This window comes from Leptopilina heterotoma, unplaced genomic scaffold (assembly GCF_015476425.1).
Source record: "Leptopilina heterotoma isolate Lh14 unplaced genomic scaffold, ASM1547642v1 Lhet_10, whole genome shotgun sequence".
Taxonomy (NCBI): Eukaryota; Metazoa; Arthropoda; class Insecta; order Hymenoptera; family Figitidae; genus Leptopilina; species Leptopilina heterotoma.
In genome coordinates, this window is record NW_025110813.1 from 517,971 (window position 1) to 545,269 (window position 27,299).

Sequence of the window (27,299 nt, forward strand, 5' to 3'; positions counted from 1 at the left end):
ATAATTAATCTTATATTATACGCGAAGTGAGGAAACGAAATATTTCTCACAGAGTTTAAAAAAATAATTTTGGCGAAAAATGCTTCTATCGTACACTAAGTTCACTCAGTGCGTTTTGCAACAAGAATCGTAATTTTTGTTGTTGTTTTATAAAAATCGATATAAATTACCTTTGGTTTAAAGAATATTTTAGGGTTATGTTTCCCCATCTCGATGGTGTTAAATGCTAATACGGCTAATACATTTTAATAATAATACGACACTATCACTTATACTTGGCCTAGATTAATCTCGCTCATAATTGTACTCGACTTAGAAAATTTACCATTTAATTCAAAATTTTATTAAAAAACAAGTAAATAATTGTTGAAATGCCTTTCGTCAACTTTCCGCTTTCCGCACTTCTTTGTTTTGGCGGAATTTTACTATCAAACTTTCACGCGATGGCGCTAGATGGAACTACTTGTCTACACGACAAAACGCTAACTTCACGCAATACCCTTTTTTTTGGCAAAATATTTTTCTTATCCTTTTGCAAAATTTCGAATAATTGTTCTACTAATTTTAAACTTGATCGATTAAATTCATTAATTACGATTAATAAATGCCAAAATATTATTACTCGCCACGAAAAACTATAAATATGTACGATATGTACTAACGGTACGAACTGTACATTTTGCGCCAGGTACAGAATAGGAAATTGTTTCCGACGATTTTGAAAGTAATCAATCACGTCGGAAAAGGTTTTTCTTCATATTAGGTGCACATCAAACCTTATGTAACACCTTTTTTAGGGAATAACACATATTGAGCTATTAAAAAAACATTATTTTTCAATTACCTGTTTGATGAACATTTTGAGGTTATGTTGTCCGATCCCTTCTGATTGTGCAACATGTCGCCATAAATCAAAGAATTATTGTAAAATATTTATTGGAATTTGAATAAATAGAGCTAATTGTTTAAATTTAATGTGAAAAAACTAATTTGAATGATATAAATGAGCGATGTTTGAGGATTTTGACTGACGACATTCGACGTTGATGGCTGACATGATACTGAATGCTGCGCAGTGCTGACTGCGCGCCGCACCTTAGCACATGGCACTGCTGCCAACTTAACCACAGTTGCTATTATTACCGCATTTTTATGTTCATTATTATAAAAAATCTTACTTTTTAAATAATTAATACAAAAAAAAATAACACTTGCTAATATATAAAGATACAAATATATAAAAAAATAAAAAGTAGAAAAATTGTAAGAAAATAACAAATGTTTACAATAATATTTCCGCAGCACTGAAATAAGGCAATGTTGGCAACATTGTTGCAAGTTTAGGCGCCATAAAAATTATTTGAATTCAAAAATGTAATGAATAAAAAAATGTTCTCTAAAATTTTGTTTTTAAAAACTAAAATAAAAATTTTTCGACAATAATTTTTTGCAGAGATTAATTTTGAACTATTGTTGTTAAAAATACCTTCTTTCTTCAGCTGACACTCTTCAAGAAGCGGAACTTCCTTTAATCTCCACTGAGGATTGCCGAAGGAAGACACTATTTCTTCCTCTCTACAGAATCACGTCCGGAATGCTTTGTGCTGGCTTGAAAGATGGTGGGAAAGATGCTTGTCTAGGAGATAGTGGAGGTCCACTTGTTTGTTCAGAATCTGATAACAGATTCACTCTTCACGGTAAAATAACTTCTTCAAAATAAACAAAAAAATTGCAATTTCCTAAAACAATTTAATAGTTATTTTTTTATTATTATTATTTTTATTATTAATACTATTATTATTGCTATTATTTGTAATAATGATAATTATTAAATTATCATAAATATTTGCAGTTAATTAATTAATTATTGACATATTAATTCTAAAATTATAATTTTTAGAAATTATTTTACAATATTTATACAAAAAGTAATTTTTAATAATAAAATTTATAATTAATTCAATTAATATTAATAAAATTAATCGAAATACAGAAAAGTGTAAAAATTGATTTTTTAAAATTATAAAATTAAAAAGAATATATTATAAAAAAATTTTTAATAAATATCTCATAAAATTGTTTTTTATTACATAATTAATTAATTATAAATCCATTAATTTTCCATTTTATTTTTAAAAATTATTTTCGAATATTTATTCTTAAACTAATTTACAATAATAGTAAAATTTATAATTTATTAAATTGAATCGTGAATTTCGAAAAGAGCTCAACTCTAAAAACCATAAGTGTCATTTTTACATAACTAATGACAGTGAAAATGACTCTTACGATTTTTAGAGTTGAGCCGTTTTCGAAATTCACGACTCAATTAATAGTAATTAAATTTCTATAAAAATATGTTGATCAAAAAATTAATTAATTATTTATAAATGTATTAATTATTCTAAATTATATTTTTAGAAAGTATTTTAGAATATTTATTCATAAAGTAATTTATAATAATTAAAATTCATAATCAATTAATTTATTGATTATGAATTGACATTTTTTATTCAATTTATTGTATTTTTTGGAAATTCAATTCATATTAATTTATATGAATTGAATTTCCAAAAAATACAATAAATTGAATAAAAAATGTTATTATTGCTATGAAAAATTATAAAAGCAAATTTTGTTAAAATTTTAAAAGAAATTAATTTTCATTAAATTATTAATTAATTAATTTATTTATAAAATTTTCAATAATAAAAAAAATTTATTTACAATAATGAAATTTATAATTAAATAAATTTCTAAAAATAGGCAGTAAATTGAAAAAACAATTTGTTTATTATAAAATATTATAAATAAAATTTTGTTAAACTTCTAAAAAAATTATTTTGCATTCACATAATTATTTATTATAAATTTTATTTTTATAAATTACTTTAGAATATTTGTTCATAAAGTAATTTAAAATAATAAAATTCATAATTAATTAGTATTTATTATTTCCAAAAAAATACAGTAAATAAAACAAAAAAATTTTTTAATCATAAAAAATCATAAGAAAAAGGTTGTAAAATTAATTTAAAAAAAAATTTTCCATCAGGTCTAACGTCCAATGGATATGGATGCGCGAGACCAGGAAGACCTGGAGTTTACACAAAAGTTTATCACTATTTGCCATGGATGGAACGAACGATAAGTCGAACGGAAATTCCCTCAATGATGACATCTTGCAAGGGTCACAGGTGTCCATTAGGTGAATGCCTTCCAAAATCGAGAATATGTAATGGATTTCTCGAATGTTCCGATGGCAGCGATGAGCGCAATTGTACAACGAATCAATCTTGAAAAGACTGATTTTTTCACAAATTTTTTTAAACAATTAGAAAAACAAATACACACCCACATACAATGATTCATGACAAAAAAAAATTCGGCGTTATTTATTCTTCTAGTCAATGCTATAACGTTGAAGAAGAATTTTACACACGAAATAAAAATTCATTTTTGTCGAACATTGAATAAATTTTCTCCAAAAAAAAACGGAGAAAAAAACTGTACAAAAAAAAAAATACATGACTTTGGTTGGAAAATTTTTTCATCCACCAATTTTTGAAAAAAAAAATAATAATACTAGTGCTATTTAATTTAAATTAAATTAATTGTTAAATTAATCACATTCATTAAACTGAAAATTAATGAATTATTCAATTAAATGTATCGATTGTTAATTAATTTTAAATTAAATTAATTATTGATTTTAATTAATTTAAAAATACAGGAAAATTATTAAATTGTATTAAATGTAATAATGACAAAATTAGTTTTTTAAAAAGATATTTTTTAAGAGTTCATAGACTGTTTGTGATATATTTTGTAAATTTCGTTGGAAATAATTATTATTTTTGACTCTCTCAATTTGCGAGATACGTTTATAGAAATTATTTAAATTTTTATATAAATGAAAATTCGGACAAAGAGGTTATTTTATTACTCAATCATTATACGTGTACATATTTGGAAAATAATTATAATCTAATTGTATAAGTGTAAAGTAATCTATTTTAAAATAACACATTTAAAACAAAAGTTAAACACTTATTATTTCAATCCCTTCATTCCTATTTTTATAAAAATCAGAATTGTTTTATATTTTAATATTTTAATATTAACAATTTTGATATTGAAATATTTTAATATTGAAATATTTTAATATTGAAATATTTGAACATCAAGTTTTAATATTAAAGTACGGAAAAAATATTTCTAAAAAAGAAACTAAAATTTTTAAAATAGAAAATTGTTTCAAAATTGATGAGAAAAGAATTCGGGACAAGTAACAACAAAGCATTTAGGATAATTTTTGTTTTATTTAAGAGAGAAGAGATTTTTAAATGGATGACATTATGAAGAAAAATGAATCTCTTCACAAAGAAAAACAAAGGCTGAACATTTTATTGGAGACTTTACTGGAATTTAAAAAGGATATTTAAAATTATTTCCTTTAAAACTCTGTCAATATTTTTAATATCGAGTCGAAACCCATTCTCTTTACTTTTTTTTTCTTTTTTTTGATCTGTTACTTCATTCTTTTTCCGCTAATCTAATCTTCATTATTTTTTTTCTCTAGGAAACTCGCAATATTGCGAAAAAGAATCACTTTACAGTGATTATTTCGCTAGATTAGAATAATTTCGATTAATATTAATAATTAATCGATATTTCCTGCTCATTATTATTTTCCTCTCATTTTTCTTTTGACCTTTGCTCGCACCGAAACAGATGGTAGTATTCTATCTAGATATGATTTTAGAAAAAAAGAATTCCAAAAGCTCTCAAATTAAATTTAAAATGCATACGTTAAAATTTCAATTTAAAAAATTATTTTTTAAAAATAAGGAAGCCACTACAATATATTTGTAATGTTTTTTTTTTTTGTTGCATTCAAGCAATATTAATTCCCGCTATCTAATTTGTAATCAAACAGAAAAAAAGTAGAAAAAAATTTTTAATTCTAATTGCGAGATAGGTACAATTCTATCAGTTCTCAGTATACAATGCTTCGATTTTAATATCGAAATAACGATTCGCAATGTAAATGTGTGGAACAAAAGTTCCCTGATGATCGAACTCTACAAAAATTGCTAGAATGCCAATAAGAAAAATAACACTCGATATTGTAAGAAAAACAATAATTATTAGTTTTTTCGCTAAACACTATTTAAGAACAATTATTATAATCACAATTTGATTATAATCTGTTACAATTATCGTTAATTATTTATTTATTTATTTCTCGTATTATTCGTTGGTTATTTATTATTAATTCGATTAATCGTTCTTTATTTTTACAATGTCGAGTGTTAATTTACAATTTTTTTTATGTCGAATTGTCCGACAATTTCAATTCATTTTCGTTTCTTTTTAAAAAGCCACTTGGTGTGCACTAATCAATTTTTTTTATAAAAAAAATGAAACATTTAAAACAATTCCAGGGCGAAAAGGTCTTCAATTCGAAAAATTGCGAGTCTGAACAAAAGTTTTTGGATTACGATACAATATAGAAAATTGTGTAAATGTATAAAAGTGCGGGAAGAGAATAATTCAACTTTTGTCAGACCGCATTGAACACCTTTTTTTCTATTGTACTAACAAGTACAATTTGCTTCCTTTTGAGCAAATATTATATTAGGCGGAATATCTCGTTCACAAAAACAAAATTCTTACTTGCGAGCAAACAAATCTATTATTTCCCTCACACTAAGTTTTTCACAATTAAAAAATGATTCTCGCTAAAGAGAAAAAATTGTCTAGTTTTTAGCATCTACGATTTACGAAAGTGTTTTTTCTTTTCTTTTTTGCTTCATTAATTATGACAATTTCATTCCAAAAATTCATTACTAAAGTGGCAATCTTCTGAAAAAAGCTCTTAAATCGCAAAAAAAATTAATATTAATAAATTTCATTTTAAAAAAAGACCAAAAGTCAGTCCTTTGTTTTATAAATCTATCTACGAGTTTTTCTTTAATCTCGTAAAGCCTTAATTAAAAATGAAAATAAATTACATATCATGCTATGGTGATATCGAAAAATCGTATCGCTAATTAATTTTTTTGTTTTGTTTTAAATTAGAGTCGGATTTCTTTAGACTACAAAACAGCGAATAAAAAATTTGTTTAGCCCAATGAATCAATAGCAACTGTAGAGAGGCCCTTGGGACTAACAGTCGTTTTAAATTGTTCCGGTACTGGCAATTCAGTCTGAAAATAAATAATTTTTTTTTATTAAAAAAATAATGTTTTCAAAAATTTATAAAGTTGAAAAAGAAAAGAGAAGTTACTCACATAATCTCCATTTCCTTTCGGGATCATAACATTCATTTCACTCGATTTACTAGAAATTATTGCTACATCCATCGAATCTGGACTTAGATACATTTGACATCCGTCAGTCTTATCAACGGAAATTGTTGGAACTTTTCCGAATACCTGAAAAAGAAAATAAAATATAAACTCAAATTCCACTGAAACTTACATTTTATAAACAATTACAAAGGAAGTAAATAAATCAATAATACTTTTTCATTACCTTAGAAAAAATTGAATATTACATTTTTCTTTCAAATGTAAACAAATTCACGCATATGGGGAATGTGAGTGACCGAAACTTGGCGGAAATGTGTGAAATTAAAAAGTGCTATAAAATCAGATTTGTTATAATTGTTAAACATTAAAAAATAAAATAATAGAGAATAAATTCAATGTAGAAAAAGGGAAAAAATAAAATAATTACCGTAATTTTTTGTCCGATAAAATAATTTCTTTCGTGGATATTATACATATTCCAAATGTATAACAAATAAATTCCTTTTCTAATAGTATTTTATTAATAAAATATTAAAAATTTTATAAATAATAAAATATTAATAACTTCATTAATTATTTTATTAATTTTATTAAATTCTTATTCAAGGAAATAAATTCGAAATATATTTTTCATTTGAGCGTATTTCGGAATTTTTCCACATACGTGTAAATATAGAAATCGAAAAAATATAAATAATCGACTCGCAATTGTTACTAACTTCGAGAATAATGAAATATGTAACGTGGGCAATGAAGAATAAACCGTCAAAGATGACAAGTTCCCGATTAATTTAAGGATAAAAATCTATCCAAAAAAAAACGGATTTTATTTACAATAGTAACTTTTCTATCATCTAATTAACCTGTATGAAAATTTTAGATATGCGTTGGCAATTTGGTTAGTAAAAATTTCATCATCAAAACAAATAATCATCTAGAGGTAAAAATTAATTTTTCGTTAATAAAAAATATTCCTTAACCTTTAATATAGGTGGCAATTTTCAACCTGTTCGTGTGACATGTACGGAAAATTGGAAAAAATGTTTAATCGAAATTTGGAAATATTTATGGTCCGAAGTTGTAACGGAGGTTGTGGATTATTTAACAGACGACGTTTTTATTTGGAAGGTGTGTGTGATTTTCCTATTAGCTTTTTAGAAAAAAGTGGTAATGTTTTTACTCTTTCTCTATTTTTCTCTTCATTATTTATTAATAAAAAAGGAGAAAAGGGAGTAGATAATAAATTTTCGAAACATTTCTTTAAGGTCCTGATCGCTTTAGTAGTTGTTATAATTTTGATACACACAATGTATTACAAAATTCGTTGGGTGGACGAAAAATCGAGTAACAAGGAAAATTTAAACAAAGTTGGTTTTAAGGTTCAAGACCTAGAATTGAAGGTAAACATTCTAACGTATAAAATGCAATACGGAACGTGGCCATTGCCCCATTATATCTGCAAATCGGATAAAAAAGGCGAACTGCAAAAAATTAGATTAACTTTAACAAATCCCGAGGACAGAAATTCTTGGATCAAGCATTTGTTATTAAGGTTAGAATTTTCGATTGCAAATAATTAAATCACTAAAAGTTATCAATTTAAGGTTAATTTCGATTTAAGTTACTTAATTAATTCTATTTCTAATTTCATTTTTAATTTCATTTTCCACTTTTCTTTTTTAATTTAATTATAGACAATAATTAAATAATATTAATAATAATAATACGAAAAATTACAATCACAATTCAGTTCAAGAAAAATTAAGGACTACAGTTTTCCCAACGGAAATCTAGTTTCCTCTGTAACGAATTTAAACGGATTGGTCGATTTAGAAACAAAATATATATCATCAAAATTCCATAATCGAATCCAGTCGATTGAATCCGGAGATCTGACTGACAAAAGCAGCGGCGATAATTCCGTAAGGTTTGTAATAATTTAATTTTTAAATTAATAAAATAATTCTTCGTGTAATGGGAAGAAAAATTACATTTTTGAATTTTTATCCAACAGAGAATGGAATAGATGTAAGAGGTATTTCAGTTCTAATAAAATGAAAATTACGAATAAGGAAAATTTAAATAATCGAAATTCAGAATTTCCTCGGATCTCCAAAAATAATTCGACAATATTAAACGGTAGTAGTAATTCAAGTGAAAATTGTACTTCCCAAATATTGCCAACCAATAAACAAAGAAGAAAACGCTCACGAAATTTAGACAATCACAATCAACTACGGGAATTGGCTGAAAGTTTATCCGGATTTTCGGAAAATACATTTTCAGCAAAACGTTTATGTAAAAATAATCAGGTAAATAAAAATGACTAAACGATTTAATAAAATTTAGACTCAAATAAATGAATAAAAAAAATAAAAAAATAAATTTTGATTCAAATAAAAAAAAGAAAATATAAAGAATAGAATAATAATAAAAAATAGAAAATAAAAATGAAATTAGAAAGAATTAAAAAATAGAAGGGAAATAAAAAATCCTCTTCTCGATGAAACAAAAGTAATGAAAATAACAGATTTTATGTGATTTAGTTGAGAAGAGAAGTAAACGAGCAGAAAAAGGAAAGTGACATAAATTGCAAGACGAAAAGGACTGATGAAGGACATTTAGAAAAACTGGAACCTCTTGAAATGGAGAAACTTACTAAAACAGAAGACGGCCGAGAATCACGAATAGAAGAAATGAGTTCAACAAACGAGATTCAATCATTAACTACTGATGACATATTAAAGGAATACTCCAACTTGTCTAATTCAAAAATTACCTTCCCGACAAAAACCGAGTCAAGACCTTCTTCAATTGATAAATCAAATTTAACATCAACTCAAGAAACCCTCGATCAAGTTAAAGAAAAGCTGAAAAATTTGCACGATATTTTACTCACTTACGAATCAAGCGACTGCGAACAGTCAAATAAAAATTGTCCCTTAAATAATGAACCAATATCGAATCTAAAAATAGACACAAAAGAAAAGAAAATAGAAGGAATTTCAAATTGCTACGATTCTGAACAATTCGAAAGTTTAGATCAAAGTTCATCTTCCTCCCCATCATCGTCTGTTAGAAATTCCAAATTATTTACAACACATAACAAAAAAGTTTCAAATCGTGTCGAATCCGAAGAAATTGAAAAAGAAAAAATTCTAGAAACCGAGTGTAAAATATCCAGCAATACTTTTACAAAAATCGATTCGAAATGCCACCTACCGGAAGTGAAATCCGATCAAATGATTGAATCATTCGATGAAAATTTAAATAACAATAAAAAAACGGTATCAGAAATAAAAAATGATACAAATTATAATTTAGATATTATTCCGATGGATACAAGTGACGATCAATTTTCACAATCCTCGAGTCAAACGGAATTCGCAATCGATGAAATTTTGGACAATCGATCACCATCTTTAGAAATGAAAAGCAATTCCCAACGTCAATTTAAAATATCAAATAAAATTAATCGAGAAAAAAATCTCGTAACAAAAATTCTAAAAAGTAAAGAAGCAAATAACTCTACTTCAAAAATTTACAATGAAAATATTCCAAACTTGGAAATAAATAATGAGAATATTGCAAAAATTTCCAATTTCGACAGAAAAACTGGAATAGAATCGAAATTTCTCAATGTCCTTCCAGAGGAACGGTCCATAAGCAGCTTGACTGAAACAATAAGTAAAAAATCTGACGAAGAGGAAGAAGAGGATCAAAATTTAGGTCAAAATTCAAAAACTCTTCTCAGTTCCGCCTCGTCAGAGTATTTCAGTTTTGTAAATTTGTCTCATAGAGAAAAAAATCCAAACTTAAAATCCGAATTATGGGACGATTCTCAATTACCAATAAATAAAACACTCGAGGATTCGAATTCAGGGGAGAAAAAAGATTCCGATTATTATAACAACAGTAAACAGATTACATTTTTGAAGAAGGACAAAAAATCGGAAAAACTACAAGAAGAGAAAAAATACGAAATGGAAAAGAAAGAAGAGATACAACTGGAAAAGAGAAGAAATCACGATGAAAAAAATAAAAATGAGAAAGGAAAAATTAGAAACGAGAGAGAAAAAAATATAAATGAGAAAGAAAAAAATAAAAATGAGAAAGATAAAAATAAAAAAGCAGAAATAAAAGAACTGTTAAAGAAAAAGACAGATCAGACTAAAAACGAATCAGAGGAAAATCAAAATGAAACTAAAAATTATAAATTCGATACCGAAATTAAACGAATAAATCGTAACTTTACTTCAACCACTGATTCGTCGAGTGACGAAAGTATTGTGAAATTTATCAAAGAATTAACGAGTGATAAAGTAAAAGCCACTCAAGTCTTTAGAGAAACTAAATTCAGCAAAAATTTTACAAAATCAACTGAAAAATTATTCAACATTGACGAAGTGCAAGAACAAGAAAGTGTTTTATCACTCCAAAGACGTCCAGGATCATTTTCCCTAACTGAAAACGAATCGAAAGAAAATATCTTCAAGTCCCTGAATGACAATTTACCCTTAAATCTAGAAATGACGACGAATCTTCAAAATAAAAAAAAAGAAACCAAAGATACTGGTAATATTGCTCATAAAAATATTCAAGACAAAGTAATTTTCGACTCAAGTGATTCGCAATTAATAATAAGGGACCGAAGAATTATCAATGAAAATTTAAGTGAAGAAAAAAATCCCAAGAGTAAATCAGTCAATGAAATTTTAAAAATGAAAAAAGAATCGGAAATTTCAAAGCGGATAAAAAGTGAAAAATCGTTTAATTCAGAAAGTGAAAAAATTGACAAGTTTGAATCTTCGAATCGAAATATTTCCTCCTCCCCATCTTCTTGCTGTAAAAAATCCGAAATTATTATTCTAGAAGCGCAGGAGGCAATTTTGAAAAATGACAATAAAGAGGAAATAAAACAAAAATACCACAAAAAAGAGGCTAAACTTCAAGAACAGCCAGAAATTATGTTAATCGATTTATCCGACGACATAAACCGAAAACCAATTTTCAAATCACCAAAAACCATGTCCGAAAATGAAAAATACAATATTTTTGATGAAATTCTAAAAGAGAATAATATAGAGAAATGTCTAATTCCATCAGTTTGCGAATTGAACATAAATAATAATTATAATAATCAAAGTGAATCGGAAAATTGCAGTGAAAATTATACGAGTACAAGTGGAAATAGTATTTTCGAAAAAACCAATAATTCCCAAACTAATAAAATAAAAATTCCAGAGAATAAATTTGTTCTACAAGATTTTCCTCTCGATGATAGGAAAGTAAAATCGCCTCTCAATTCACCGGGACGATCACCAAAAATACTGAAGGAAAAATGTGCCGCTAACAAAGAAAAAACAATGAATTCACCAACCAAACAATTAAGAGCGAAAAGTAATTTGAATTTGAATCTAAATAAGGAAAAATTGGAGAATCCTCTTCAACGAAGATCACGTTCCTTCGCATCACCAAGAATGATCCAACGCGATATTAACAAAGAGACAAACTCCGAAAATACGATAGAAAACCAATTAATATCAAGAACATCTCTAAAATCTTCAGAATCGCAAAAATCATCAAAATCATGTATTCCAATTCTAAAGAGTCGATTGGAAAATATAAGAAAAGAACCAAAACCACGTTATCGAAGTCCAAATCGAGGACCATTGACAATAAATCCCGCGCCTGACGAACTAAATTACGAAGTAACGAAATATTTGAATAACAATTTGACTACTTCCGAAAACAATAATAATACTAATGATAACGAAAAAAGTTTCGGCGACAATACAGGTTGTGATTTACAGAAAGAAGAACAAAAAGCCGATGAGAAAACAGTAATTTACATTAATATAATGACAGGTCGCGATCAAAGTACAAGAAAAGTTGTAAATCCAAAAAAATTCCTCGAACTCATGAAGGATCGTGAGAATAGTAAATTTCCAAAGAATCAATTAACAAATTCAATGAATGAAACAAAGAAAAATCAATTTTCATTTCATGTCGAACAGAAGGAACGTGAAGTTTCAGTGAAACCGTCGGTCATCGATAATAGTACATCAATTTCTGATTTTCCCCAATTTTGCAACGAAGAAAATAGATTTAAAATTTTCGACGTACCTGAAGAATTAACAAAGGAGGAATATATTCATCTACTTGATTTATTAAATCAAGATTCAAATTTAGAGCAATTGAAAAAAATGCACTCGCTATGCAGTAAACTTGGTTTAGGTTTTCAAGAATAGCGAGGAAAACCTTTTTCATTAAAATCATTGGTTGAACACCTTTTTGACGGTTGTGATTATAGTTTACGATAATATGTGTGTTTAAAAAAGAAATAAAAACACGCGCTCGGGATCATGGAGGGAATTTTTCGTTTTTTTTCTAAATCAATAATTAGAATAATTCACTGACCTGCATTTGTACACTTTGACAATTGACAAACTCAATACTTGAGACGAGCGAATCAAAAATGACGGAAGATTTTCTGCATGAATCCATAACGACAGAATTCACTTTTCCCTTGACAACTAACGTACTCTCTTGACAGCGGAACATGTAAATGACGTTATTCATTTCCGCATTTTCCACCAGTAAATTCTTATTGCCCTTGTGATATTCCTGAAAAATTAATAATTTTTAAAAGCAAGAAAAATTGTAAATCATTCTTTATAAATAATGAGTAATTTAAGTTTTTAAAAAATTAGAAATTTGGGGATATTTTCTCTCTTTTTGGTTTCAAAAAAAAAATAAAAAATTACCACAAGCCATTTTTTGCCGTCGCGTGTAAAAACTGGTGGTTTATCAATGGGAGCATTTGCTGGTAACGTGGTTTTCATTGGAGAACCAGAATTGGCCGTTGCTGGTGCTTTAAATGGTGCTGGACCAGTCCTTAGATTGGGATTCTTGTGTGTCTGCATTTCGGACGTTACTTTCTTCAAATCTGAAAAAAATGAATTTTGTAGAGAAAAATTTTGCACGTCGTATTTCTGTAATAAATGTACTTTTATATAAATATATCTGAATTTTATGAGATCCATACTAGTTTAAATTCTGATTAATTTACAAAATAAAATAGATTTTAAAGATATTTGAATTTTTGTAAAATTTAGGTATTTATTTAATTATTTATAAATTATTAGGTATAATTAATTATTTTAAGCTGATTCTGATTACTCTACAATTTATTATACAAGGTTGCCACAAAAAATTTGATTTTGTTTTTCCTGGAATTATTTCTGATTTCCAGATTAACTTATTCCTTGACCCTAAAGAATATTCTTATTCACTCAAAAAATGATTAGATAGACTGAAAAATTTATTTGCGAATTTCCTTAATTATGAAATTATTAGGAAACATCAGTTTTTAAAAATAAATATTCAATAATTGTTATAATTTTCCCATATCAATTAAGATATTCAGGCTTCACACTGCCCCTAAAAAGTATTTTAGGGGAAGTAGGGGACTGAAAATTAAAAAATAGGGGACTTTTAGGGGACCATAAAAATTGGTTAAATAAAGATAAAAATAATAATTTATTTATACAGGGTTGCCACAAAAATTTAACTTTATTTTTCCCTGACTTTTCCCTGATTTCCAAACACGACTTTGACTTTTTTCTTGACCCTACAGAATATTCTGCTTTACTCTAAAAATTATTAGATACGCCAAAAAATTTTCTATTAAATTTATTTACAAATTTCTTCAATAGTAAAATTTTTCGAAAACATCAATAGTTTTATTTAAAATAAATATTTAATCATTTTTTTTCATTGGAATTAAGATGTTCAAAAATTTTAAATTCAAACCTTTTCAAATTGAACAACTCTTACTCATAAGAATATTTTATTTATTTATTATTATTATAAAACATGAAGAAATCGATCACTCCGAGTCTTCGACATTTTCTAGAATTTTCAACTAAAATTCTACTTTAAATCAATAACATCAATTATTATTCAATTAAACTTTTTCAAAAAAATTAATTCTACAGAATTGTTAGTTAAAAGTACGAAAAATAATAATTTAATTCTACGAGAAATTAATTATTTTAATACAAAAATAAATAATATTGAATGTTTCTTAAAATTTGATTTTTACGAAGAATTTTATTAACAACTTTTGAAAATATTTAATTACTTTTAAGGAATTTAATTAAAATTTTAATGAAATTTATTATATTAAAGAATTTTATAACAATATTTTTGAAAATAATTGAAAACTTTTTGAAGAATTTTATTAAATTTTTTTAAAATAATTGAATTCCTGAGAAGAATTTAAATAATAATTTTGGAAAACAATTGAATTTATGAGAAGAATTTTATTAAAATTTTTGAAAATAATTGACTTCTTGAGAAGAATATTTAAAAAATTTCTGACAATAATTTAATTCTTAAGAAGCAGTTTTCCTAACTATTTATAAAGATAATTTAATTCTTGACGAGAATTTTTTAAAAATTTTTTAAATAATTTAATTTTTGCAAAGTATTTTATTGTTATATCAAAATAATTGAATTTTGGAAAAGAATTTTATTAAAATTCCTTAAAATAATTATTAAATGTTATTTATGAAAATATTTGAATTATTGCAACGAATTTTATTGTTTTATTGAATAATTGAATGTTTCTTAAAATTGAATTCTTTCCTCAAGTTTTAATAAAATTTTTAATAATAATTGCATTTTTCAAGGAATTTATTTAAAATTGTATTAAAAATATTTGAAATTCTGCGATGAAAATAATTGAATTCGTAAATGAAATTTTATTATTTATGAAAATAATTGAATCTTTTCGAAGAATTGTATTAACAAGTTTTTTCTATAATTTAATCTATTGATAAATTTTATGAAAATAGTAAATATTGAAAATTATTAAATTGCAAAAAACTTTCGAAATTAATTCAACTTTTGCAAAGATTTTTATAAATTTTTGAAAATAATTTAATTTTTAGCGAAAAATTTTGCTATTTGTAAAGATAATTGAATTCTTGACGAGATCTTCGTGAAATTTTTTTAAAATAATTGTATGGGTATGAATATTGTCTTTTAAAAATAATGTAGGTCATAACAAGTTTGTACAGATTATAAGAATTTAAAATACAACCAACTTCTAAACATAATTGAGACTTAACTTCACCAAAATACTAATCTTACAAATTTTATAAATTTCATGAAAAATTTCATCGATCATAAATTTCAAGATTTTAAACTTTCAAAACAAAAGTTTCCAATTGAAAGTTTCAATGGCACTTTGCTAAATTTGGTGTGAATTCATCATTAAAAGATAAAATAAAAAATTAGGGAAATTTTCAAAATAGGGTACGTTTAGGGGCAGACTGTGAAGCCTGCTAAAATATTTTAAGAAAACTTTTGTTGTACTCTCTTAATCTAAATTAGTAAAAAGCCATTGATTAATTCAAATTATGTAGTAACAATTTTTATGACTAATTCTTCAGTAGAATTTAATTAATTTCTTTAGAAGTTAAAAATTCTTTTACTAAAGTTTTAGTGAATGACTAAAATTAGTGAAAATTTTTACTAATTCATATTTTTCAAGAGTAAATAAAATATAGAAAGTTGTGAATCAAAGTAATTCTTAAAATATAATTTATAAAAAGAAATTACAAACAAAATTTAGCTTAAAAACGAATTTTGAAAAATATTTAAAACTAAATTTAAAAAATTTATTTTAATAGATTTAATTTTTTTTTAAACAAAAGACTGTTTTATAGGCTAAAAGACTTGAAAATAAAATTAATACATATATGGGAAAAGAGTGCGGATTATAGTAATTATTTCATACTATGAAAATCGAAATAAGTATAATTTTATCCTTAAAAAGTGTTGCTTTCTTTGCAACTGGAGGAAAAAAAGTTGAAAATATCAGAAAAAGAAAATTGATAAAAATAACTAGAATATAAATAAAATTCTTTTACCATCATAATATTACTTACTTCTAGTGATATTTGCGCCCTGATTGATCTCGGCAAAAAGTGCGCTACGATCGTCATTTAAAACCGGTGCAACATCACCAAGTGGCATACAGGGTGGCGGTGGAGGTACACCTGCTGGAGGTGGAGGAACTGCACCACCTTTTGCCCACACCAGTCCCGTTGTATGATGTTTTCGCACATATTGATTCAACTCCGACAACACCTGTATCCACGCTTTGCACCAATCAACATGTGTTTTGTCTCTAAAATCATTTCAAAATCACAAAATTTAGTCATTTCCATTCAATTGGTTTAAATATTTTACTATTTTCAATCTAAATTAATTTGAATTTCTTAATTTGAAATTAATCTTTAAGTTAAATTTAACATTCATTTTAGTAAATACAATTTTCAAAAAGTTTTTGATATTTCAATAAACATCTAAATCAAATAAATTTTTAGTTCTTTTTAAAAATTGGAAGACAATCTCACTTTTCCTTCCAATCCTTTAGAACACGATTCGTGTAAAATTGTCCAGCGTCATTCATTTCTTTGACGTAGGGCGCCGGCGTCGGGGCCACTGCGACCCATCCTAATGCTGGGATACTTTCGCTAATTGCCGACAAGTGATTGAAGAAAGGCGATGCCCTGTGTTTATCACGGAATTCCTGAATTTGTTGAATTTGGGTCGAAGTTGGTCCAAGGAGTGACACTTGTTCGGTCTGATTCACTGGCGCTGGTCGAGTGGATGTCATTTTTATGAAGGACAATTGAATTCTAAAATAAACATTCTAAATTAAAAATCACGATAAAAGAATATAAAAGTATAAAATAAAAAAAAATTTCATGTTGAAACTCACTGGAAGGCCTTATCCACCAGTTGACTGTGAGCGTTGACATCGCCCCCGATTTTTTGACTCAAGGCCAAAAACTCCTGAACTGGACCCGCAACAATATCTTCATAACCAGCAACTGACATGTTGTTGATTTCAACGATTGAAGATGCAGCGGAAGATATTGATGATGTTGAACCCTGTGAGCACTGATCCTCAGATGAGATACTGTCCTTTAATGATTTTTTTGGCGATGGCGATTTTTCCGGCGATGGAGTTTTCGTTTGTACTGCAATTTCTTGTGTCTCAGGAGTTCCCTGTGGTACTCTTTCGAGACGTCTCGTCACGTTTTCAAGTCGTGTCACCAATTCCTCCAAGTGCTCGTCTCTCTCATCACTCTCGCAACCTGTTGATATTCGAAGAAGACACATTAATTTATCACACTCAAGATCTCTGCAGAATAAAAATTTCCCTTTCATTTAAATAAAACAAAAAAAGAAACTTTTAATATCTACAAAAAAAAAAATTGATATAACATTTTTAAGTTTACTATAATATAGTTTAACTATTTTTTATAAAATAATAATAATTATTATTATTATAATATATAATAATCACAACTTTCATAATTTTCATCTAAGAGAAATAATTAAATAATTATAGTAACAATATTATTATTATGATTATAATTATTTATTTAATCTTTTTTGTTATTAGATGAAAATTGTGAAAGTTGTGATATAATAACAATAATTATCATTACAACATTGTGATTTATTTTATTTTACAAAAGGAATAAGAGTGAAAAACAAAATAAAAATAACAAAAGCAAAAAATTAATTTAGAAAATAAAATTAACAAACAAGAGATAAAAAACAAAACGCAGTGGTAATAATAAAATTTTGCTGAAATTCGGAATTTCGAGCGAATTAAATATAGAGACGTACACAAATAGTTATGTCAACATCTACAGCCACTAGGTCACTAATATGTTGCAATCAATTCATAATTTAAAAAAAAAATATTTTTATTCAAACATTCTAAAACTCAGGGGCCAAAGATTAAATTTCATAATTAAAAAGTGCAAAAAGCTTTGCAACAAACTTTGCCTAAAAATGTCGTATTTAAAAGAACAATGCGTAAATAAAAAATTATTATTTTTATTTAAAATAAAAATAGAAATATTTTGGAAATGACAGAATGTGTTAATAATAAATTATTTAGAGCGTGGAGGAAGAAAATTTTGCATACAAATGCAAGCGAATAGAGATAAGTAAAGTTTGCATTATTTGTTGTAAAAGCAGAGGAATTTTGGTTTAAAAAAAATCTAAAACAACAAACTAAGGCTCCTTCCTTTGAAGAAATACTTTGAGTTTCCTTTCTTTTTATTTAGAATAAAAATAACGTGCTTGTGTTGACTTTCCAGTAACTCTTTGAGGACTAAAAGACAAAGTCGAGTGATGCGAGAAGTAAGATTCTATTATTAGAGAAGCCGCGAAATGCTTATATTCCGCTTATGTTATTTGCGTGGGCGTCAATTTACGCTTAGGAATTAATCTAAATTTAATTAAGAATTATTTTTCTATAATTTTATTAATTATTAATTTATTTATTTATGTAATTAGACGTACTTAAACAATAGAAAATTAGTTCGTTAATTTTAAGCCCGTCAATAATAAATAAATAAATAAAATTAATTTCATTCGAAAGCGAAAGTTGCGGTCTATGAATAAATAAATAAATAATAACATTAAATTTATTAGTAATATTTAGATTTTTATGCGAGAATTTTGTAAATTAAATTATTATTATTAATTTCGTCCTAAAGTGAAAAGTGCAACCTATTAATAATATTAATTTAATTTAATTAATTTTTTTGTGTAAATTGAATACCAAATTTGAAAAAAAATTCTAAATTTACACTCTACAGACAAAAATTTAATTTAAATTCAAGATTTATTTTACTTGAATGTAGTTTTAGAGAATTTTGTAATTAATTTTTTAAACAATTTTTAATTTTTTTAATTAAATTCTAGATTTTCTCATTTATATTTCTGAATCAGAAGGGACGGAATAATAATTATTTTAAATAAATAAATAAAATTATCCGTAAACGTGGGATGTAAAAGAAAATTGATTAATTACATTTTCTCTGAGAAATTTTGCTTGAGTATAGTGCCACTAAATTCTCATGCGCTAGGGGGTGAAAAGAGACTATAAAAAAAAACACATTGATGGGATGAAGTTTGATGATCTCTAACCGAGATGAACTGTGGGTCCCAGAGGGTCGAAGCTCACTCTGTGTTCAGCAGAATTTTTCGTTGCTTGTAACAAGTCTGAGAAAAACCTGTGCCGCCTCAAGGCCAACTCGTCACGTGCGACTGGAGTTGCAGGGGGTTCCTGCATCCCTCCATATCCCTCCGAGATGTTTTCATCGTCGTCCTCTTGAGACAGCCATTGGGGAATAGGTGGTGGCACTGTTTCCAAATTGGAAAATTCAATATTCATCACTCACCCGCTCTTTCTTTCTTTTTTTTTGTTTTTGCTATTTTTCCTCATTCTTTTTTTTCTTCTATCAATTCCTCTTTTAGTTTTATTGACAAATATCGAAATTTATTATATTTCAATAAAAGCATTTTTTTCCTCGTCGAGAATATGAAAAAACGGCAGTTTTTTTTTATTCTTGAGGAGAATATCAAACGAGAAATTTTTTTTATTCTCAATAAGAATATCAAAAAAGGCATTTATTTATTTTGGGTGAAAATATAAAAAAAAGGAATTTTTTTTATTCTCGGCGAGAAAAATAATTCTTAAGTTAGAAAACGATTTTCTTTTTTATAAATAAGTTTTTCTTCTCCTTGATTTTTTTCAGGGTTGCCACAAAAATTTGATTTTTTTTTCCTGATTTCCAGACACATTTTTGACTTTATTCATGATTTTAATTAAAAAAGTTCAAGAGGAGTTCAATTATTTAAAAAAAAAAATTTAGAAGCGATAATTTAATTTTTAAATTTAAGGCTGTCTACCTAATTTTAAAATTAAATTAATTACTGTGCCTAACTTCCCTCAATTATTTTAAAAAATTTTAATAAAACTCTTTACAAAGTTATTCAATTATCTTTAATAGAATTTTAGGAAATTTTAATTATTTCACAAATTATCAATTATTTGTTTACAGAAATTCAATTATTTTTTATAGAATTATAGGAAATTTGAATTATTTTTGATAGAAGTTTAGGAAATTTTAATTATTTAAAATATTTTCAATTACTCGTTTAAGAAATTCAATTATGTAGAAATAAAAAGAATTGAAATAATTTAAAAGCCTAATTTTTCAGAATTTTATATAAAACTTTTCGAAATTTCAAACTTTTTGTAAAATTCAACTATTTACGATATATTTAATTGAAATTCTTCCAAAATTCGATTTTTTAAAAAACTGTAATTTTAATTCTTCGTCAAATATGTATTATTATTTTCAATTCAATTACACAAAATTTCAATTAATTTGACAATCCTTAAATAAAATTTTCTTTAAATATGCAAATATTTTTCAGAAACCTATTTTTTTTAATTTTCAAAAATTTTAATAAAATTCTTTTTAAAAAAATCAATTATTCTACATAAAAATTCAGCAAAATTCAAGTACTGCAAAAATGATCGATCACTTTTTTATAAAAATTTTATTACCTTGAAAAAATAGAATTTAAATATTCAAAAAATCTAATTTTTCAGAATTTTAATCAAAAATTTCCAAAACTAACTTTTTAACAAAATTGAAAATTAAAATTTTTTTTATAATCAACTAATTAATAACAATTTTAAATGCAACTTTGTCAAAATTAAATTATTTTAATTATTTTTATAATTCTTTTAAAATTCAATTCAATTCTGTTCACTCCAATGATTTTTATTTTAATTGTAAAACATTTCCATAAAATTTGAAAATTTTGTAATAAATATTTTTTAAATTTAAATACGATAAAACATTAAATTAATATTTCTCAAAAATTTCAAATTGAATTTTATGAAATTTGAACTTATTTAAAAATTTTCAATTACTTGTTAACGAAAATCGAATTATTTTCCAAAAATGTAATTGAAATATTTTTAAAACATAATTTTACAGAATTTATAATAAAACTTTTCCAATTTTCTTTTTAGAATTTTCAATAAAATTATTTGAAACCGAAATAATTTTTCAAATAAATATTTAATTATTAGGTATTATTAACTTCTTCACAGCAAATGAAATTTTCAAAAATTTTATTTTAAAAACCTTCTGAAATTAAATTATTTCTGAAAATTAGTATTGATTTTTTAGTTAAAATCAGTGCCAATTTAATAATCTTCTCCAAGTTAATTATAATTAATAATAAAAGAAGTATTCTAGAATTTAATAATTTAAAATAAATTTAATTTCTTGACAGAAATAAGAATAATATTTTTTAATTTAATTCAAGGTTTTTGAAGTATTTCAAAAATGTGTTTGGATAACAAAAATCAGAATTGTTTCTAGTCAATTCTAGAAATTGCATATTTTTCCAGTAGTGTTTTGATAAAATTCCCTGACTTTTCCAGTTCTGTGGGAACCCTGTTTTTGTAAAATTTCATCTGAAAAATAGGAGAAAAATTTATTTACTTTGAAAAAGAATTCCATTTTTTCATTTTCAATAATTTAGAATAAAAATGAATTGAAAGAAGAAGAAAAAATTGTCAAATACCTGCGCTTTTTTTATTGCTATCAAAATCAATATCCGGTGGTGGAGGAGGTGTGGGATATGATTCAAAAACTGAATCATCACCCTCGTCCTCTGGACCATCGTCTAGCGTTCTCTCAATATATGCAGGTGCATGATGTAAGGGAGATTTGTCACGTTTCAGATTGCCGGCAATTCCGATAAATTCAGTAATTTCTATTGCACGTTTCTCCTCGTCCGTTGAACTCGATGTCCATGTATTCTGCGGACTTGGAACATCACTATCAAACGATGGACTCTTTTGTGAATTCAATAATAAATTTTCCGGCGATGGCGATGTTATTATTTCATTCAAAGGCGGTGGTAGAAATTCCTCATTATCAGGTGGTGGAAGAAATATTTCACTTTGAGGTGGTGGAATAAAATCCTCATAATCTTGTGGTGGAATTAAATTCTCAGCTATTTCTAATTCTGTTGTTTGTGGCGGAAGAAAATCTGTTTGTGCTGGGAGAATATCCTCCGTTTGTGGTGGGAGAATATCTTCAATTTTCGGTGGGAGAATATCTTCCATTTCCGGTGGAAGAATATCCTCCATTTTCGGTGGGAGAATATCCTCTATTTTCGGTGGAAGAATATCCTCCATTTTCGGTGGGAGAATATCCTCCATTTTCAGTGGGAGAATATCTTCTATATTTGGTGGAGGAATATCTTCTGTTCGTGCTAATAAAATTTCTATTGGGAGAACATTTTCACTCGCTCTCGAAAGAAAATAATCATCAGTTTCGGATGGTGGAAAAGTATTTTCCGATGGTAGGGAAAAATTCTCATCGTCTGGTGGTTGAATAATTTCGTCAATATCGGGAGGCTGACCATAATCTTCGACTTCAGGTGGTGGAATAATTTCAGCAATAATTTCCTCCGATTGATTTTCAGGACTTGAAATATTTTCTTGAGACATTTTCGTCTCTAGTTTTGCTGTTTCTTCGATAATTTCCTTTTGTATAAGTGGAATATCAATTTTGGGGGTAATTATTTCGTTGTCTGGTATTGAACTCGGTATGTGAACGACCGAACCTGTATTGGACGAATTTTCCGGACTTGGATCCTCGTCATCGAAACTTTTACTCATTTCACGTTGAAATATTTGTTCTCTCAATTTTTTTGGCTCTACTATTTTATTTGTTGCTTCCTCTGGTGATTTTTCGTCAAATTTTTCTGGAATTGGAATTTTTTTTACTATTGTTGAATAATCTCCTTCTGGGGGAATTTTCCCAACGGTAGGCTCAATTTTCGTTTCAATTTCATCCGATTCTTCTGAATCATCATTTACGGGCGATAAACTTTTGGGTAAAATTTCAGCATACTCGACTTCTTCACTTTGACTATTTGTCGGACTGGAAATCATTTCCTGCGTTATATCTTGAAAATTTCCCTCGCCTTCAAACGGAATTTTCTGTGATAAAATTTCAGTAGATGTTGAACTATTTTGTGGACTTGATTCAATGATTTTTGTTGAATTTCCATTTTCAATTGTTTCAGTTTTTAATGATGAAATTTTTCTATCGTCTTTAATTTTCTTTGTCACATCATCATCGTCGTCTTCGTCATTATTAGACGTATCGTCGTCGGAACTTTCATCGTCATTTTCTGATTTATCATCTTCCTCGAGACTGTCGTCGTCATCGTCTGAATCTGATGTCTCGTCTGATTTTACCTCCTCTGTATCTAATTTTGAAGGTCTCGTACAGGCGCAACAGCTAAACATTGTTTTCTATTTTTTTTTATTTCTATTTTTTTTCTCAATGAGAATTCAAGATGTTTTAACGAAACAATTCATCGGGTATAAAACTTTAATAAGGTAATTACTCTGCATGTTTTCAGTCAACAAATTCTTAAAATTAATTTCAGTCTATAAAGTCTTTCTCAATATCAATAAAACTTTACAGTTGATAACAATATCTTAATTACTCAAGAGATCTTTCAATGTTTTTCAAGAATTAATTCCTTCACAGCTTTTAATGTCTCTTTTTTGGAAATTATTTGCTTTTCGTCAGAATATCTCTTTTTTTTTATTATTCCAGAATACCTCAATAGCTAATTAATTCACACGATATATCAACAGATTCAAATATTAGTATAATTTTTCGATAAATTTGTTCCACTTAATTTTTTCTTCACATAAATATTTTTCTTCTTCTTCTTCTTCTTTTTCCTCTTCTTTAACAAACGATAACGAATAAATATTTGACTAAATCCATCACTAAATTTCTCATAAATTTGTATAATCACTTTTTTTGAGATACTTTCTTAAAAAATTACTTAGATGAAATTTTTCTCCGGGTGAACTTGAATTGTGCACGCGCGGTCGATGCACCGAACAACGTCTGAATCAATGCAATCAAAAATCACTTGAGCATTCATCTCCGCGAAAATTATTGTCAGTTGTAATATTTTCAAAATTCTACCCAGCTAGAGAATAATTGTGTAAATATTTTTTTTGTGGTGTATATATTCTTACTATCTCTTTTGTTTTTGGCACTGTTTTTTTATTATAAACTCGGGTAACAACAGCAAAAAACGGAAGACGAAGATTTTGGTGAGAGGTTGATCACACCGATAAGGGGGATTGCAGCTTCCGCTTTTATATGAACGATAGGAACGTGTTTTAAATTTACATCAAAGGCGCACATGAAAAACTTTTTCATGAAAAAACTGAATTGCGTGGAAATTCTTTTTTTTTGCGAATGATGAATATAGAAAAGCGGGGGATGTTTCTTGTGTCAACGACCTAAACTTAAATTCGCCACACCTGAAAAGTCACGGTCACACGCCTTAAAACGACATAATGAAACGACACATTGCGACTGCGTGCGCGACTGCGTTTTCACCCTTTTGGATCCTGCAAAACTATATTTTATCCCGGATGCTCCACAGCCCTCTCCAGCATCTTTTCATATATACACTCAAAGCCGAGGAAAATTTGAAAAATAATCTCGCAAATTTTTTTGTTTTCTTTTTAAATTCCAATTTTTTAATTGTACTATTTTTATAATAAAAAATTCCCCCTTTTAAAAATAAACTTCTAATCTCGTGCAGAAGATAAAGATGATCAGATTTGGTAAATAGTTACGGAATTATTATCGATAAATAAAATTATTTAATTATTATCGATAAAAAATTGTAGCAAAAATTTCGTTTTCTTTGATTAAATTTCCTTTAAAAGGGTCTGCTCGTTATTAGTTTTGAAATTAACAAGGCTGATGATCAATTTCCAATTATTTTTGTTTGTGTCTCGCTTCGTCTATGTCAGAAAGGTGAATGATCGATGGTATGTAATTATTGCCGTATGCTAGCCTTATGATTATGTCTGCAGCTTGTCTAAGAATCACATGTATATACAAAACGAATTTTCTCAACCGGAAACAACATCATTAAAATCGCTTCCTTCTATACTTGACACACGTAGGTAGAAATATATCCGATAATTCGCTTCTTTTTTTTGCCTTGAATCGAAAAAATATAAACTCAACCCTCATATTTTGAAAAAGGTATTTCTTTCGCCTAAAAAACAGATATAAATTTATTACAAATGTAAATATTCATTGCATTATAATAATTAAATTAATCATTGTAATTAAATAATTGTAATGTAATAATTGAATTAATCATGATAATTATTTACAATTAAATTATAATACCGTGAATTAAATGTACTAGAACGTAGAATTAAGATTAGAGTTAAATAAATTCGGAAGTGCTGTTAATTGGATATAAAATATATTCGAGATACAGTTGCATCGAAAAATTGTATATCTATGTAAAATATCGAATAAAAATATTTTTACAATAAATAAATACGAGATTTTTTTGAAATTCGATTAAATCTCATTAAGAACACGACCTATTTTAGAAATTGAGTGTACAAAATAAATGAAACCTTACACAATATTGACAAAGTCTTTTAGAATTTTCCACCATCTTTACAATTATTTATTCAAAATTTATAAAAAAAATTTTCTTAAAGCAAAAATTTCAGTAACATTTTTTCTTTATTATCATTGGATAAAATCTAAATTTTTCTTTTAATCAAGAGAATTTTAAAAATGCAAAAATCGAAAACTAGAAAAAAATTCCTAATAATGAAATATTTCTAATTAAATAATTATACAATTTAATATAAATTTAATAACTTAGATATATTTTCTGTAATTTAGATATTTTATTGCCAAATATTGTATTAATTTATAAATAAATTTTGATGAGATATGATACTAAATTATCGTCTGATGATACGAAATGAAATTAAGTTAAATTCTCATTTAATTTATGAAATTTATCGAGTGAATTTCGAAAAATTGAATATTTATTATACTCACGATTTTTCCAGGTTTTTAATAGACTTTTGTAATCGTCAGGTGACATTCGTTGCTCACAATGATTTTCATTAAATCCCGGCATTTTAAAATATTCTTCGCAATTATTATTTACAAAAGGAATCTTTTTTAAAAATAAACTCTTTGAGAAATGATTATCGACTCGTCATTCCACAGTAAAAGGTGATGCACGATTAAACGAGTTTGACAAATCAGGAGTCATACTTCGAGTTCTGTGACTAATAAGTGGTGGAAAGATACGATCAAAGAATTAATTATGACATTTTTGAAAAAATATTTTCCTTTCAAAGAGAAGATATTTTTAGCTCTCTCCTCCTGTGATTATTATTTTATAATTCAAACTCTTGTAATTTCGATTTAAAACAATTTTTTTACATTGAAAATTTGTATATTTTTTTGTATATGGTGTTTTTTAAATAAATATATTTGATGTAAATAAATATATTTTATTATTTTTGTTTGTGTTTGTAATTTAAAAATCTCTCAAATTAGAAAATTGACCAACAAAAGCACTGTAATGTCATCAATTGTTTAAAAAAAGAATCCAATGAAGATTAAATTCGAAATTAAATAGTTAACACATAAATATTGTAAAATATTATTGTTTTTTTAAAATAAATTAAGGCTATTACAGAAAAACAGGATTGATAACAATTTTCGTTATTATATTATAAATACACTATTTCATAACCTCAAATATATTGCAAATGTGTGAAACCTAAAAAAATGGACATATTCAATAAAACACTGTATTCCAACAACTTTATATCGATTTTTCAGTGAAAAACAAAGAAAAAGGGAATTAATTGTTGACCTACCACACTATTATTGACAATTGATTGCATATGTCAAACGAAAAGCATGACTCAGACACAGTAGGTGGGGAATAAATATTCTTTACCGCTTACAACCAAGTAGAAAAAGTACTATTATTTATTTATTTACCAAATGCAAATTAAATCCAATTACCTTTTAAATATTGAACAAACTCTTGCTTAGGAATGAAACATTAAATGTCAAGGGGAGAAATTATTTGTAACAGGTAAAAACGTTTTGAAAGTGACTGTACAAGCAACCTAGCGGCTGTGAAAACATTAATTTCTTTTAAACATATAAT

The 27,299-nt window shown here is 26.4% G+C and overlaps 2 protein-coding genes across 5 annotated transcripts in view; one reads left to right on the forward strand and one right to left on the reverse strand.

Moving 5' to 3' along the window:
- Nucleotides 1–3,532, forward strand: part of LOC122497700 — a 58,505-nt gene extending 54,973 nt beyond the window's left edge. For both annotated transcript variants that reach the window (XM_043604979.1, XM_043604971.1), the window contains exons 12-13: nt 1,500–1,697; nt 3,056–3,532. In XM_043604979.1, the coding sequence (XP_043460914.1) occupies nt 1,500–1,697; nt 3,056–3,300 (443 nt within the window). In that variant the 3' untranslated portion in view covers nt 3,301–3,532. The remainder of the gene's footprint in view (nt 1–1,499; nt 1,698–3,055) is intronic.
- A 770-nt stretch (nt 3,533–4,302) lies between these two features.
- LOC122497713 (adenylyl cyclase-associated protein 2) lies at nt 4,303–26,355 on the reverse strand. Of its 3 annotated transcripts, none has more exons than XM_043604998.1 (8): nt 26,165–26,355; nt 17,116–17,494; nt 16,748–17,032; nt 16,277–16,518; nt 13,085–13,266; nt 12,738–12,944; nt 6,297–6,440; nt 4,303–6,212 (listed from the first exon to the last, which is right to left on the reverse strand). In XM_043604998.1, the coding sequence occupies exons 1-8, from the start codon at nt 26,244–26,246 to the stop codon at nt 6,129–6,131; spliced, it is 1,605 nt and encodes a 534-aa protein (XP_043460933.1). In that variant the 5' UTR covers nt 26,247–26,355; the 3' UTR covers nt 4,303–6,128. The 3 variants fall into 3 exon arrangements, with proteins under 3 accessions (XP_043460933.1, XP_043460926.1, XP_043460938.1); XM_043604991.1 differs by lacking the exon at nt 26,165–26,355 and adding an exon at nt 19,350–19,545; XM_043605003.1 differs by lacking the exon at nt 26,165–26,355 and adding an exon at nt 18,442–18,544.
- Between the last annotated feature and the right edge of the window lie 944 nt (nt 26,356–27,299).

Excerpts from the sequence above, each read along its gene's own strand:
- LOC122497713 (XM_043604991.1), bottom strand. The coding sequence starts at position 19,494 with ATGCAGGAACCCCCTGCAACTCCAGTCGCACGTGACGAGTTGGCCTTG. Across the intron at positions 16,519-16,747 it reads CTAAAGGATTGGAAGGAAAA|AGACAAAACACATGTTGATT; the intron begins GTGAGATTGTCT and ends AAATGATTTTAG. Across the intron at positions 13,267-16,276 it reads GGGCGCAAATATCACTAGAA|ATTTGAAGAAAGTAACGTCC; the intron begins GTAAGTAATATT and ends CATTTTTTTCAG.